Source organism: Crocodylus siamensis, chromosome 5 (assembly GCF_052110815.1).
Source record: "Crocodylus siamensis isolate JL-2025a chromosome 5, ASM5211081v1, whole genome shotgun sequence".
NCBI lineage: Eukaryota > Metazoa > Chordata > Crocodylia > Crocodylidae > Crocodylus > Crocodylus siamensis.
The window spans coordinates 54,659,053-54,676,281 of NC_143399.1; the positions used below are offsets into that span (position 1 = coordinate 54,659,053).

The 17,229-nt window shown below is 41.4% G+C and overlaps 1 protein-coding gene across 5 annotated transcripts in view; it reads left to right on the forward strand.

The window, feature by feature from the left end:
* Nucleotides 1-17,229, forward strand: part of HMCN1 (hemicentin 1) — a 356,272-nt gene that overhangs the window by 89,623 nt on the left and 249,420 nt on the right. For all 5 annotated transcript variants that reach the window (XM_090048332.1, XM_090048334.1, XM_090048335.1 and 2 more), the window contains exons 5-8: nucleotides 5,496-5,667; nucleotides 8,133-8,239; nucleotides 13,904-14,024; nucleotides 14,594-14,857. In XM_090048332.1, the coding sequence (XP_089904458.1) occupies nucleotides 5,496-5,667; nucleotides 8,133-8,239; nucleotides 13,904-14,024; nucleotides 14,594-14,857 (664 nt within the window). The remainder of the gene's footprint in view (nucleotides 1-5,495; nucleotides 5,668-8,132; nucleotides 8,240-13,903; nucleotides 14,025-14,593; nucleotides 14,858-17,229) is intronic.

Consider the following 17,229-nt stretch of genomic DNA (forward strand, 5'->3'; position numbering starts at 1 on the left):
AGAAGAAAGAGACTTGGGGGTCATCATTGACCACAAGATGAACATGAGCCTGCAATGCGATGCTGCGGCTAGTAAAGCCACCAAAACGCTGGCTTGCATCCATAGATGCTTCTCGAGCAAATCCCGGGACGTCATTCTCCCCTTGTACTCGGCCTTGGTGAGGCCACAGCTGGAGTACTGCGTCCAGTTTTGGGCTCCACAATTCAAAAAGGGTGTGGAGAAGCTTGAGAGAGTCCAGAGGAGAGCCACGCGCATGATCGGAGGTCAGGAAAACAGATCTTACGATGATAGGCTGAGAGACATGGGACTCTTTAGCCTGGAAAAGCGTAGGCTCAGGGGTGATCTGATGGCCACCTATAAGTTTATCAGGGGTGACCACCAGGATCTGGGGGAATGTTTGTTCACCAGAGCGCCCCAAGGGATGACGAGGTCGAATGGTCACAAACTCCTGCAAGACTGTTTCAGGCTGGACATAAGGAAGAATTTCTTTACTGTCCGAGCCCCCAAGGTCTGGAACAGTCTGCCAGCGGAGGTGGTTCAAGCACCTACATTGAACACCTTCAAGAGTAAATTGGATGCTTGTCTTGCTGGGATCCTATGACCCCAGCTGACTTCCTGCCCTTTGGGCAGGGGGCTGGACTCGATGATTTCCTGAGGTCCCTTCCAGCCCTGATGTCTATGAAATCTATGAAAGGCATTGTTTCTTTGTGTTTCTTTCAAATAAATGCATATCACTTTCTGTATGAAGAGGCCTAGATAACAGTGCGTTCCAGGCAACTTCGAATTTATAAACCCTTAGGTGCATAAACAACATTTTCTTTAAAATATGGGACATCTGAGTAGGTGCCCTTTACTGAATGTAGAGATAGATTCTAGCCTAATGAAGTAATGAACCATTGTAGAATGTTTACTGGGTGTTATCAGGTGGTAGCTGAACATTGTCTAGAAAAACAGTTTATAGGGGGAGTTGAGAATTTTATGACTGAAGTTTTAAAACTGGGCATTGGGGGCTATGTTTTTTACACCTGGCTTCTTCTCTGGTTTGCTGACCAAACAGGTGACTGAGGGGTGATAGTGCTTGGGTGTGTCTACACACGCAAATGCTGCGGGGTGGGTTTACTCTGGAGTAAATTACTTTAGAGTAAACCCGCCCTAGGCAACTGTCAGCATGAGTAGGGATTTGGGAGCAGATTTGCTGCTCCTGGCAGCAGTCTGGTCCTGCTCCCTCAGGCCCTGGACTGGTACCCTGAAGCAGCTGGGGGAGCTCTAGGATCCCACAGGTGTTAGACCAGGAGATGGCAGGGAGCTTGGGGCCAAGAGACAGCTGTCTCCTGTTGGGGGCTGAGACACTGCTTCCTGCCCCCAGGAGCTGCTAGGTGGGTGAGGATTCCAGTGTGGGATTCCCTGCCCAGCTGGGGGCTCGCTGCTAGCTGCCCCACTGGTAAATCAGGGCTGGGAGCTGGGACCTGCCCCTCCTCTGCAGCTGTTTCCAAGTCCCATGCCTCAATTGCCTGATTGGGGCATGGGATTGGGAAAAAGCTGTGGGGCTGGGACCTGCCACTGACTGACAGACCCTGGCCAGCCCTGGGCTGTGTGGGGAAGTCTACACATGCAGCCCAAAGCTGACTGGAGACTACCCAAAATGGGACAGTCCCCATCCAACTCTAGGCTATATATGCAGACTTCCCCATGCAGTTTTGGGCTGACTGGAAACTGTCACACTCAGGGGCAGGTTGGGTGGAGAACTGTCCCTGTGCAGGGAGTTCCTAGCTCCCACTTTGCAATCCTGATTGTGGAGCAGGGGCTGGGAGCTCCCTGATGCTAGGGCAGGGGGACACTGTCTCCGCCTGGGCTCTGGTGGTAGAGCCCACCCAAGCAGCAGGTAGCTTCTGTGGGGCAGGGAGCAGTCTCTCACCCCCTGCTGCCTGGCTGACTAGGAGCACATTTGCTCCTGGTCAGCTGTCTATACTTGTTGTACTGCACAGCAAATACTCAGCAGTTAATTTTCTACTTGCATTTTCAGGTAGCAAATTAACTGCGCATTAGAGGAAATGACTGTGCAGTAACAGCACATGTAGATGGTGATGCTTACTATGCAGTAATTAGCTCTACTGTAAGGTAAAGTGTCTCATGTAAACATGCCCCTTGAGTAAAAAATTTTCACCAATACACATCTAGGAAAAAGGATTAATTTATAAAGCACTGATACATTTATGCTAGTAATGCCTTTATTTTCATTTGATTTTTCTACATTTTCTTTGCTGGATCTATTTTCATTCCACAGATTCTTTATCTATCAATGCATTGTCATATTCTCTTTCTAAATCCACCCTTTATGTCTAAGTCTTATTGTAATCCTTTATCTTCCCCCCGGCCCATGAACTGTATTTCTGAACCACTGTAGTAGCCAGAGAAGTAATTTGGAGCTAATGAAGTGCTGACCTTATTAAAATGAGAATTGTCATTGTCTGGTAACTGCTGTATTTCCATAAATTGAGTTGATTTCTGTTTAGTTTACTCAGTTAATCCAAACTTTAGTTTAAAGGAGGAGACACTGCTCTGTCTTCTGTATTGTAGTCTGCTGCCTGTTGGTGTCAACAATAAGCAGGAAGTGCAAAACTTTAACAGTTGCATGTACTGGTTGAACCTTCACAGGTTTAGTTGTTCAAACTAAACACCTAACAATTCACATTGCTGTCCAAAAAATAGACATGTCCTACCTATGCCCTTAATCTATTTTCCCTGCTAATTTTTCCCATACTCTTCATGTTGCCAGTGACTTCAGCTAGTCTGCTTTCACAAAAGCCTACAAGTTGCTCACTTTTTGTTTGGAACATGTTGCACAAAATGGCATTCACAGTGAGGATTTGCAAGACTTGGGTTCAGTTTCCTGCTGTGTTAGACTTCCTTTGTGACTTTGGAAAATCAGTTTGTATTTCTGTGCCAGAGTTCTCCATTTGCAAAATGAGATAAAATATTTTAAAAGATTGTGAGCTACTGAGACAGGTGGTGATGGGTTATATAAGTACCTTAGCTATAGTTGTTTCTTGATTTAAATATGCAGGAGATACAGAGGCATGTGAAAATTTAAAATTTTTCTTGTGTTAAAAACTGGGAATTCTGACTGAAAGTTCAGATTTGGGTGTTGGTTCCTTTGTTTTGTTTGATTGAGCCACTTTCCCCATCTATGATTAATATACCTAAATTACAGCCCGCCTGAGGATACAGTGTGTAGCTGTGACATACTTGGAGATGAGTGCCGTGATTTATCCCAGAAATGCCCTTCAGCTTTTCATTGGGTGAATCTACATGAGATGCCATACTTGAGATTAGAGCAAATTACTGCACAGTAAGCGTCACCATCTACATGTACAGACATATACTGGGTGTGTCTACACATGTGCCTGACTAATCAGTTGTTACTACACAGTCATTTAATACTTGCTGAAGTGCTACTGTTACTGCACATTTATGGCAGTGCACAGGTCATTTCTGACCCTACTGTGCAGTAGCAATGAGCTTTGAGTATTGGCACGAGTGTTGGCATCACAATTCATACCTGCCAACACTACAGCAATGTAGCGTCTTGTGTAGATGCGTCCACTGTGCAGTAATTTGCTCTAATCATGAGTAAATTTGCTACCTGTAAATATAAATACAAGTAGCAAATTTACTTGCGATTACTTACTATGCTGTTATGGCATGCGTAGATGGATTACTGGGAGCAGTTTTGCTCCCTGTCAGCCAGGCAGCAGGGGGTGAGAGATCCTAAATTACTCTAAAGTAAACCTACCCACGGCAGGCGTGTACACCCTGCAACATTTGCATGCCTGTTGTCTCTTCCATGTAGTGCATGAGTGTTTGCTGGTCCATTGGCTACTATATGGCTTCTCTGTGAAACAAGGCCCCATTTCATCCTGAACAGATCTTCATAATAGGTACCTCTAATCAGTGCCCATGTCAGATGCCTTGGTAAAGAAGCCAAGGGCTGAAGAGCCTCACCTCCTGGAGGGATATTTGTTTTATGGTCCAGGGTGAATCAAACGTGATTTTAAGACATTCTTTTACTCAGTAGAATGACATGTCTTAGGACATGATTAGATTAGCCAATTATGAGTATAGAGATCTACAACAATGCACAAATCTAAGCTTGTTCACTGAGTTTGTACATCTGTTTGCTAACTGGCAGGCTAACATTTTCCTTTTGTTATGATTACAAGAAAGTATTTGTGTTCAAATGGGAAAGTAAATGAATAAATTTCCCAGCCTTTTATCCCACAGTTAATGAGGGTACACACCAGTAAAGAAGATTCATCTAGATTAAAGGAAACATTGAGAGAATCCCTTGTATAAATACTGGACCCAGTATTGCAAACACTTGCACATATGCTTAACTTTATGTGCACACAGGCAGTTGCACTGAAGTAATCAAAAGTGAGTTTCATCATTTGGCTTCAGAGGAATTTAAGGTCAATGAGACTACTTGCATGCAAAACTTTATGCATATGTCTAATAACTTGCAGGTTTGCCTTTTTCTTTATGGAAGAGTTTTCTGGGCATAAGCATAATATGAATTTGAATTAATAGAGTTATATTGATATATTCCCCTAAATCGAGAAAGAGTTGCTTCCCGAACATTCTACACATCTCTGCCATAAATTCCCAAATTGAAACAAAAATTAGGTTCCTGTCTTCCTGACAAGGTTATTTCCCATTTAAAACCACATTAAAATCCCCTCTCAACTATAAGACATGCCAAACACTGCACATTGCAGTACGTCCTGCAAGTCAGCTAACCTTGGCTATTATGAACAAAGGTCTAGGAGCTTTTTCTCCTAGAATGTGTCTCTGGGAGAACATTATGTTGTGAGTGGACATGACATATCCTGCTGATTCTAAGATTTGTTTTCAAAGTAGCTTGTACCATCTGCATTAATCAGCACAGCTGGATTATTAGACACTTAAAAAAACCCCCAAATCTCTAGAATGGGATAAATGTAATCTAGATAGGGGTTTGTTACCTGCCAGCATAGGCAGAGGGAGACTTTTTTTTGTGGGGAGGGGCCTACTGTGTGTACATGCATGCACCCCCCAGCAGGAAAGTCTGCGGGGGAAGGGGTGGAGGGAGGGGGAAGGGCCAGGGGGGCAGGGAGTGAGGCTGGGGCTGAGACCTCACAGGGATTGGGAGGGAGCGGAGCTGAGCTGGGCCCAAGATTGGGGCCAGGGTCAGGGTTGGGGCCCACTGCTTTCGTCCCTTCCCCCCACATCTAGGGTCATTGCCCAGTGCCGGTGCCTCCAGCCCCACACTGGCCCCAGCCCTGGCCCTGTGCTGCTCAGGGTGGGGGGAGGGTCCCAGAGCTGGAGGCTGGAGCAAGGGCAGCCTCAGCTGATGGTGATGGGGCCATTAGTAAAAGCAAGATCTCCAGTTTGCATTAACTGGTACCAGGAAAATTTTATAGGCTGTCTTGTGACATCAATGATGTTTTCTGTTCTAGGTGTTGAAGTGGGTAGAAGAAGCAGTGCAGGCCTCCAAAGTGCATCTTCTATCCACAGACCATTTGGGTATGGCAGTGAACAACTGGCAAATCCCTTTTGATCCCAGTTTAAAAGAAGTTACGGTGTCATTGAGTGGACCTTCTCCAGTAATTGAAATTCGAGATCCATTAGGTGAGATATTTTTCCACATTTGAGGGGCCGGGGGGGGGGGGGGGGAAGCTCTCCTTTGCAAAAATCCCTAAGCAAAAAGATTGCATCCTGCTCCCATAGAGATCAGTAGACTAAATATACTTTAGTTCCATGGCAATGGTTCTAGAATAACCAGATAATTGTTTATACTAGGAAAGCTTTACTGGTAAAGGAATGCTGATATACTTATTTGGCATCCTTTTGCCTATGGGAAATGATGGATATTGAAGCCTATTATGTAGATGGTTTGTGGTGTCTCATGCAACTGAATAGTCCAGTCCAAGATTTGCATGATCTGTGGCAGTGGTTACAAATGTATATATCATGGTTGGGTGGTTTGGGAGCTGCTTGCTTTCTATGGGCTCTTTTCTCTTCAAAGTGTTGGAGCAACAGCTTGAACAGAATATAGTATATCAGCAATATCTGATATACTATATTTGCAAAATACTACTGATGGGGACACTGCTTTAATGGCAAAACTGTGTTTTGTGCTAGTATAAAAAAACTGTCCCCCAAGAGCAAAAGAAGCTTTAGGCAGAAAACTGTATCAGCAGGTCAAGAATTGTATTTCGTCAGGCTTCTGACAGAAGTTATGCTACCAAAAAACTGGTACTGAAATGATCTTAGCTAAAGTCAGTGGAATCACTCTCAAAGTCTGCTGAGACAGCTTTGAGCAAAATTTAGCCCAGTGGTAAAATCTTATTGACTCCAGTGAGAACATCACTAAGTCAAAGAATCATAATGCACCTATACATGTGCTCAAAAAGCTCTCAGGAGCCACTCAAATTAAAGTTCCCATATCAGCTCACGTATTTAATGTCCCATGTTTCAAAATGGCAGCAGAGGCACTTTAACTAAAACTTGTTTGACAAGCTTTAGTTAAAGTGCCGCTGCCAGCATTTTGAAATGGGCAGACACTGAATACATGAGGTGCTGCAGCCTGCAGTAGTGTTCTGATTAGAACACTCCAGCAGACTTGATTATTCAAGTATGCTCTGAATCAGAACATGTTGGAGCATGTGTAAAAGTGCCCATAGAGAAGTAAGGCTGGAAGGGACCTCCAGAGGCCTTCTAGTCCAAGCCCCTGCCTGAGACAGGATCATCCCTATTCAAACCATCCCATGAAAACCATAATCTAAACTCTACATAAGATACCATCAACCCTTACAAAACACAGACCTAACCACCTAACCCGCCATAGGTAAAGCAGGGGAACCAGGACAGCCAATGTCCCGCTTCTATGAAATGTCAATATATGTTCAAGAGGTCCCGGGGAGAGGGCCATGCCCCTGCGACAGAGGAAAGCAAAACCCCCCCACAGTCCGTACTAATCTGACCATGAGACAAAATTCCTTTTTGACCCCAAATATGGTGACCCATCTGACCCGGAGCAGAGGGGAGGACCCTCTACCCAGGAACCACCAGCTTTGGTTCCAGCACGCTTATTGGCATACTCTAGTCAAAGTCCCCAGCCTTGGCTGTAGCCAACACCCAACTCCCTGATGAAGGCTTTAAAACACCTTCTTTGTACTGTTTTCAAACCTCATTTATGGGGAAAGAGCAAGAGTAAATATTCAAAAAATTAGTCAGTAGTTTAGTCACATTTTGAGTGATTCCTGTGGACTTAATAGCTAAGCATTCATAAATGCTGTGTGCATTTATGTTTTCAATTAACTTGCTTACATTTTAATTTGCCTGAAGGCTGCTATATCAATAGTCCTAGAGACGGCAATATCCTGTGTTTATACCCAAAATATGTGTAATTTTCCATACTTTTTTGTTTATGAACAAGCAGGAAAACAAGAAATTCGTATAACTCTAAAGATCTTACATCTCTAATCAAATTCTGATGTCTGTCGTACTGATGTAAATCTCCATAATAATCCATTAACCTCACTAGAATTTACACAGCAATATTCAAGATGAGTGTCTGTTTCAGTATTTCCTTTTCAAAAGGAAAAACTTCTCCATGAAGCTTTAAAGTATTTTTGAAGTATATTGGAAAAGAATGATTTGAGAGTAAGCAACTCTTAAGCATGCATTTCTCACTGAAAATAAAGTTTGTTAAAATGTTGATAATGGAGAATGGGATCTTTTGTCCTTGTTCCAGGATTGCATTCATAAGGGATGAGTCCTGTATCATGAAAAAGACCTATTTTAGTCAACTAGAGAAAGGCCTGAAAGATCTACGTTGAGATTTTCAGAGATTTCAGATTTTTTAAAAAGATTATTTTGTTCTTTATCATGGTCATGGGAAGTTATTAAAGTTTCCAAATGAGTGCGAAAGTTAAAATCACTCAGGAACCTGACCAAAAATTTCCAAAGTTCTAAGGTTTGTGAGTGTTAGGAATACCATAAAGGGTCCAGCTAATTTAATGATATATCAATTAATAGTATATCAGTATGTAGAAGAAACTAAGAGAAATATGTGTTTAAATGTCTTTTAGGTAAACAAATGACAAAAGGATCTGGCTTGAATGAGTTGCTAAACATCCATAATTCTGCAAAGGTTGTAAATGTAAAAGATCCAGAACCTGGGATGTGGACAGTTAAGGTATTATTATATATTTATTTATTTTTTATAACGAAACTGTTTTATAAAATGTACATACGTGGGACCATTCAGAAGTTAAGTCACCTTTGACCATTGCTAGCCACATATACCTGAGGAGATCTATCTGTAAATTATTGTCTTAGTGCATTATGTGTAATAACTTGTTCTGAATGCAGTATCTTTAAACTTTGTCCAGGTGATAGGAAAATAAATACAGGTGACCCTTGCCATTTGCTGGGAATATGTTCTTGAGATCCCCGCGAATGCCGAATCCATGAATGTGGCACTTTATTCATGAACGTCATAAATGTAGTGCCCCTGGTGGCTGGGAGGGGGGACATGGCTGCACTGGTGACAGTGGGAGCCCAGTACTGGTGGCGAGAGCCTGGTGGTGGCAAGTGCAGAGCTCCTGAGGAGCTTCTGTAAGTGTATTTAAGATGCAGGTACGGCATTCGTGAATTTTTGATACTGTGAATGCTGAATCCGTGAATAGCGAGGGTTTCCTGTATGTTGTTTTAGGTCAAATCCTACCTGCTTACCATTCTCTCATAAGTAGGAGCAAAGCATAGTGAACAGTGTGTTGTTCCTGTTGTGTGCTGGGAATACTCAGGCCAAAAAAAACATGTGCAGGGAGCTGCCATGTGGTGGTCCTCTATTTATGGTGGGGTGAGGACAGCAAAGGCAGAGATCTATATTTTTAATGAACATGTATACAAATGCTCTTTGAATAGAGGAATAATGGGAATAATGGCTTGGTACTTTAAATGCTTAAACATGTGAGTAAATGTAGCTAGGTGAGTAGTATATCACTGTATGCATAGTTACAGCATTGGACCCTAAAGCATTTAGAACCGGAGAAAAATTAAGATCTGCTTGTTTAGCAGCACTTGCAGAATGGGAAATGGGTAACAGGCAAATAAAAGGACCCATAGGCAGCACCAGGAAATTACTATAGGGCCTGGTCTCTCAGACCCTTATACTGGTTAAACTAAAAGTATGATTTGAAGCCAATAAATCACTACATCTAACCTAGTTGTGTAGATAGCTAAGCCTATATATAGCTTGAGAAAAGATGTTAAAGTTAAGTTTGGATTAGTGAGTTAGCTAATTACAACAGTTAACTCATAATAGATCCAGGCTAATACTTTTAACCTCAATAAACCTGAATCACCTAACTACAGAAAAGTGTGTCAACCTTTTACTACACTAGAGAGGCCGTAGGGGGATGCGAGGTGAGATGAGATGATTTTTTAAACTGAGACAGAATAAACTTGAAGATGAAATTTGATGATAACCCTAAAACTTTGTCTAGAAGAAGAAAATAGCATTTGACATTTTATTTTAAAATGCGTTAGTTAATACATTTTAATTGTTAAAAGTTGTTATCACCTATTATAGGTCATATTTAAAAAACTTTAAAGATAGCATATAAAAATGCTAAAGATTGAGCTAGAAGATGAAGATGTTAAATGTGTCAGCTAATAGATTAAAAAATAAATAAAACAAAAGAAAGTACATTATTTTTCTTATTCCAGGCCCACATTGTCTTGTTAAATAATGTAAGACCAGTTCTACACACAGAAATTTCTCTGCTTTAATTATATTGTTTTCTGTATTGTATTAGGGCTTTTCTATCTTACATTATATCTCTAACTGTGCCAGTAGAGCCTTAATTTCCCTGCGTGTAACTTGTATAATGATACCTTTATAGTGATATAGTTTACCTTTCAAAATGAGCATAACTGTATGGTATATGAACTGTTATGCCAGTACAACTGTGTTCACATTGATAGAACTATTTTTGGGTAAAATAATAATGTACCTAGCTGAAACGTTTATACCAGTTCAATTTTTAAGTGTAGAGCTGACCAGGCCTTTGTTAAATTGGTGCAGTACCCTTATGGATACTCTTAAACCTGATTAAAAGCAGTATATTCTGTTTTTTTATTCATTTGATAACAAATGGGAGGCACTTTAAAATTGATTCAGAAATGGCCACCCAAGGGAGTTGTGTTTAACTGTCTAAATATATTTAGATACAGTTAAATCAGGGCTGTTTCTATGTATAGAGTGGTCCCGGTGTATAGACTGGTATGATCTTAAAACACATGCTGCAGTAATTTGAAACACCTTGCATCACATTGCTGCTACGCACCATTTTGCTGTCCCTCAGAGTGCCAAGTAAGTGGGTACACTTTATATTTTATAAACAAAGACCTTGCAGCACTGATGAAAGGTGTATGGAGTGAATGGAGCATCACTAGCCTTCTAAGGAGGAACGGCATGAAGATAAATCCCATGGATCCTGCATCCAGTATCAGTCAAGAGTAGTGTCTTATGTGGAAGGAGGTACACCCTACACATATCCAAGGGGGGAAAACTGCTAAATGGAGCTGCCAGCGCAGCTTCGTTTTTCTGGACACTGAGGACGGATGTTGGCTATGATCCAACATTTTTGCAGGGGCCCTAGCACTTGTGCACTCCTTCTTCACTGTAGCTTTCCATGTTGAAACTGGTTTTAGAAGATGCAATCAGGCCCAAAATAAAACAGAGAAATCAATGTACAAAGTGGCTCACAGAAGTCTTCCAGCAAAGACTAAAGCTGAAGCCAGTGCTACAAACTTTGCTTTAAAGGTATTATTTAAGCAGGGTGGATTAGAAAAACGTGATAATCTTTATGTATTAGGACACAATAAGCAGTTTTCCTGTGTGATTGTATCTAATTACTCTTTAGGGTCTTGCCCATGACAAGTTACAGGCAATTAACACAATTACAGACCTGTTGAGATAAAAAGGCTTGTCAGCCAGGCAGAGATGGAGGCAATCCCATGGGGGAGGAGACAGCAGTGAGGTAGCCTTAAGTACTGTTTTGTTGGTACAAGGCAAGTATTGTGAATCAAAAAGGCTGTGGTTGCAGTTTTTTTGTTAGAGGATGTTGCCGAAACTTCCCTGCTGATTAAGGTTAAATGATGTGAAACCAAAGAAGAAGTAAAAAGAATAAGAACTCAGCAGAGGGATTTGCAATTATTGTGAACAACAAAGCTTTTAAATGGCCATTATTATTATTCCCTTACAGCCAAATCCAGGTAGTTAGATGGAGTAGAGTACTAAAACATTCCAGAACAAATTCAAAATGTAATGAATGCATCTTCTGAAAGCTACTTTTAATACAAAATTGCATCTTAATAGTAACTTCCAAAATAGTGTGAACAGGAACACACTACTCAACACGGAGTTCTCTATTATGATGCTTTGTAAATTAAAACATAAAATATATTCTTTCTCTGTATTCGTTACTCACTTTATATTTATGTTTTGAATGTGTTTTTGTATAACTATATGCTTGCATGAAATTTTGATCTCAGAAGTAGTCCTACAGCTGTCTTTGCCTTGTTTTCTTTCCTCCTGTATTTAAAAGTATCCAATAAGAGAACAGAAAAAATATTATGTGACTGTAGTAACCCTTCATAAACCATAAATAAATAAAGAGTATATAGACAAAGAAAGTAGTTTGAAAGTGATCTCACAGGTTGAAATTTGCTGATGTGTGTTTGCACAACGCATAGTACAAAGAGACCCTACTGGTAATTATGGCCTTTAGGCACTACTGGTTGAAATGCTGGTTGTTAATAATAAAGACAAAATGCTATCGAACTATTCTAGTAGTAATTTCACAAGCACCCAAATCTCTAGATAGCTCACAAGCAGAAGTAGTCTTCACTTATATTCTTTGCTCTGAGTAGTACACCCAATTTTAATCCTTGGCCTATTTTTTGTATGCAGAGACTTTTTACAGAAGTCAACGAAAAATGGAAAAAGCCTTGCAAAAATTTTAACCGCGCCATAAATTCCTTATACAGATGTATAAAACTAAGAAGAAAACTTTGTCACTGCATTTGTCCAATGACCTTTTAGCAACCAATTAATACTCGATAACAGGAATTATTTGGCACTTTGTTTAATATTTCTTTGTATACTTCGATATTGTTAACAGCTGGTTTATATCAAAAAGACTTTACATAGTGATTTTCTGGGGTGAAAGGCTAACTAACTGAAATAAACAGTGGCTGTTTCAGTAAGACAGACACCAATTTGTCATGGTGCCTAACTGGCTGATTCTCTTGGCAGCCAGTTTTGAAAAACAACTGCCTCATCTAAAAATAGTCATAAGCAGTTGGTTTTTTTTACTTTGTCTAAGATTTATATATTTCAAACCAAATTCTGCTGTCCAAATTTATAAATCCAAATTAATTATCTGATTGAATGGAGAGTTTATATTAAAACCTCTATGTTGTCATTGCATTTTTTCCTGCATGAAAGGTGGAGAGTACTGTGCAGATTCAATTATAGTCTTAGCAGAGTACACCCTTTTCTCTCCCTTTCCATAATTTTTCTGTATTTCTGTCTGAAGTTGTTAATATATTTTTTCATTATTCAAATATATAAGGGTTCTACAAGCAACAGAGCATTACAGGGCTTGATTGCACACTTCCATATGGCAGGCTAACACCAAGAGTTGGGATGCTTTTGCAAGGAGCAGTCTTTTCTTTTAGGCACGCAAATGATACTAGATAGCTTGAAAGGCTTGGTACAGATTTTGCACTTAATGCACTTTAAGCATGCAGAAAATACTTTGCAGGCATAACAGAATGGATGTTCATGGCACATAAAGCACTTTAAACATGGCAGTTCCCCACGTTTTACTGTGCCAGGAACTGGCTGCTGGTGCTTGCTGCCAATGTCAAGAGGCTTTGGCGGGTAGTGGGAAGGAAGGAGCCTCTTCCCACCACGGGGACCCTGTTCAGCTCCCCCCCAAACCCTAGCTAGTAAGTTGGGGGGGGGGGGCTCCCTTTCCACCACCTGCTGCTGAAAGTCACCAGCTGGTGGAGGGGCAGACCTGGGGGATGCTGCTCCGACAGTCTCCTGGGAGGCATATTGGAGTGCTCCACTACCTGCTAGCCTTGACCAGTGCAGGCAAGAACCAAGTCACCCGCCACCAAGCAGCACATGTCTGTTCAGTTGGAATGTGCTCTAACTTGTAGCACTTTAAGTAAACTGTGATAACTAGAGTGCTGTCTGCTAGGGGCTTTTTGAACATCTGTACTTAGCCGAAGTGGCTAGGACAGGAGGTTGAGATTGAGGCCACATGAGCCAAATGACTTAAGGCCTCATGCTGCAGCTTTTCACAGAATGCGGGAACTTCTCCAGGCAGTGTTCCCACCAATGTTCCAGGAGGATTCTGGCTGATTCAACCAGAATGCCTGGGAGGAGTCTAATGCTGGGAAGACCACAACTACTTGTTCACCTTACAACAGAGGCTCTGGTTGAAAAAGCCAGAGGAGTTCTGACTCATTCCTGCTGCTGTACATGCAAACTTGATACTCATTTAATTCATGGGCATGCAGTGCCTGTGGTGTCTTCATATTTCATTATTAAAATTTGAGAGGTGTCTTTGTTTTGGAAGAAAACATACTTTTCACTGGAACATTAACATCATAAGGGCCCATTATCAAAAATCAAGGCTTTATTAAAGGATCATATCTTATTTATCATTTCTCACATGCCTTGCCTCCTTTTTTTAGTGATAGTTAAGCTTGAGTGAGCTTAGTGCCCATTTCACAGGGTTTTCTCTCTCCAACAATTTTTATTCAATATTTTTTTCAGACTTCCAGCAGCGGGAGGCACTCTGTTCGTATCACAGGTCTCAGTACTATTGATTTTCGAGCTGGTTTTTCCAGAAAGCCAACATTAGAGTTCAAAAAAACATCCAGCAGACCAGTGCAAGGTTGGTTTGTGCCCCTTTCCATCACATATAATGGTTTTTGGAGGTAGCATGCTCAGACCATGGGAAAGAAATAGAACTTCATGCTATTTTTTTAATAAGCCTTCTGCTTAGACCGTCATTGACTGGCTCTATACTCTGTCCTTGAATCCATGCATGTATGATATCAGTCAGCTCTTGTGCCTCATGATACTGTGCTATCTTGGCATGACTAAGATATATTACAATTTATGTGACATATTTTAAAATATACAATTGCTTAGAGCCCCGGCCTTTTCTTTTACCTTTTGGAGACTACACAATATTTAATTTCTTGTGGGTGGTGGAAGTTAATAAGGTGTCAAAGACATTTGATGAAAATCAGTAATTTAAACCTTAAAGTGCATTGTATTATCAAAGCTATGTTTTATAATTGTCAGTAAACATTTAAAGCAATTCTGTAAGTTTCCTAACAGCTGATAAACAAAGCTTGAAGCAGAATTGTGCACATTTCAGATGACTAGAGATATATCCATATGAAGGGTTCAATCTTGTGTTTCATAAATACAACTGCATATGTCTATTTATCCTAGGGATACCCACCTATACGTTGCTGAATACCACAGGGATCTTCCTACCAGCCAGAGTGGACCGTCTTGAACTTCTCAGCATCACAGGGGATCTTCTCAAGACTGTCCCTGTGAAATATTATCCTGATAGAAAACCATATGGAATATGGAACATTACTGATTTCATTCCACCAAATGAAGCCTTTTTTGTTAAAATAACAGGTTATGACAAGGATGATTATCTCTTCCAGAGAGTTTCTAGTGTTTCATTTTCTAGTATTATTCCTGGTAAGATATTTTTATCTTTAACTACATGAACATTTATTGTATTTGAGTTATTGGAAACTGATGACATGTCTTTTACCTTATTTGCCCAATTACCAAAGGAAAACATGGCTTATCCCTTTCTCTCCCAATTTTTGTGGCTTGATACAATTCAGTCAGGGCATCATACTGAAAGCAAGTAATCATATTATCTGCTAAGGGGACTTTTGTTCATAAATTGAACTTCTTGTTAAATGTCTGTCATACAAAAAAAGTATGAAGGGAGAAACAAGATTGATATGCTGCTACTTGCAGTTATTGCTATTGAACCAGAACTAATAAGGAAGGGATATTTAGGGGCAGATCTTGCTAAATGCTGAGTACCTTCTGGGTACATCTACATGTGCCCTTTAATGCACAGGGGCCTAGTTTACTGTGTCTTAGAGCATCGCATAAAAAACTGTGACATTATGCTAATGCATAATAGAATAGTCTACCGCACAATAAGCATCACTAAAAAGCATGCAAATGTGCTACTGCACATTAGCACAGCCTAATCTGCGTTAATTCAGTACCTTGTCCTGAAAGTACTAAATTTAATGTGCATTAGAAAAGGTGCATTAATGCACATGTAGATGTGCCCTCTGATAGGCATTATCAGATCCCAGTTGGATTAATCTGATCCCATTTGGATTAATAAAAGATGAGAAATCTCAGGAGGTGTTCAGCTTATTTTCTTAATTGATTAATCTACCGGTAAAGAGTGTGTCTACATGTGCATATTAATGCAAAGCAATAAACTCCGGTGCTTATTGTGCTGAAGTTTATTTTTCCTAGGTGCCATGTTTATATATGTACATAGGACCACAGCATGTTGAGCCAAGTTGGAGCAGCCCTGGCTGGCAGGGGATCCAAGGGGTAAGCCTGCCAGCCCAGGACTGCTCCAGCTTGGCTCAGTGTGCTGTGGAGGGGCTGGCTGGGGCATGAGGGTGCTACAGTGAGAGGGTAGTCAGCTGGCAACCCCTGCACTAAAGCACCCTCATGCCCCAGCCAGCCGTGTCAGCATCTACATGTGCAGTGCTGGAGTAAAAAACTCTGCATCAGGCTAGTGCTTGTATGTACAAGTACTACCCTGCTGCACAATTAATTATTTTGTTTCCTGTGGCCTAATAGGGCCACACATGTAGATGGAAAACATTACTGCAGAGCCAGTTAGGTTACTCCACAGCAAATGTTTTGTGTAGATGCACCCAAAGTTAGCAAAACATCCTAGTGTAGACATACTCAATAGAACTGTGTGAAGATTACAAGTTCCAATGTCTCTAATATCCTGAAGCTATGTCTACCCTGAGGAATAAAGGCATGTTAAATTTCTCTTGTAGGCAAGGTAGCTGTAGTTTTATTTGGTACTGGTTAGCTTGTTGAGGTAAACCTTGAGGAGGAACATTTGACTTCCTTTTGACAGGTAAAGGCTACTGCTTCACTGAAACAAAGGTGTAGTATCTAGTATAATTCTGTTACTACTGGAATTGTACTAGTACTTTCACATGTAATGTCTTTCAAGAACAATTCAAGAGCTGCTTTTTTCAATGTTTTCCCTGTCAATCTACCTAGTTTCCTTTCTATACTCTGTCTAAAAATTCTCTCATTTTACTTTCAGTTGTCTTGAGATTTTTTTTCCGTATTGCTGCTACTGAGTCTTAATTTTAACTATTATACTTGCTTGAATATAAGGCAAGGTCTGCCCCCACCTCCCAATCAGCATGAGTAAAAAAAGCCCCTTGTCTTATATTCACATATGAAGTGGAGGGAGGAGCAGGTGCTTCTAGGTGTTTGACTCTGGCCTTGAGACCAGGTTGGGACTGGGGCTAGAAGCAGACCCACAGCAGCCTCCTGCTCCCCCCTCCCCCTCTGAAGTTTTTGTTTTTGTCTCTCCCCCACCAAGCATAGCTCAGCTTCAGTTCAGGCTGTCTCTCCCATGCACTGAGTACATGGAAGCTCCTTCCCCTGCCCATCCAGTCAGCAGTGCTGACACTACTGCTGCATGGCCAGGCAAGGGCTGAGCTTCCACATACTGTGCTGCAGGATGGAGCAGCTCAAGCATTGTCTAACAGTAAGGGGTAGGGTGGGAGACGGGAAGAGGCAGAGATTGGGGAGAGCTTATGGGGAAGAAGCAGAGGTTGGGGAATGGGGGAAAGAGGAAGAGACTGAGGGGGGCTGGGGAGAGGGTCAGAGGCTGTGGGTGGTTGAGAATTGGGGGTGCAGGTGACAGTGGGGTGGAAGGCTGCAGGGGGTAGAAGTGGGTGGGGCAGAGGGCAAAGGGACAGCCTGACCCTGCCTCCGCCACTGCTTTCCCTGCTATAGCAGGGGGAGGGGGTAGAGAAAGGAAGAGGGGA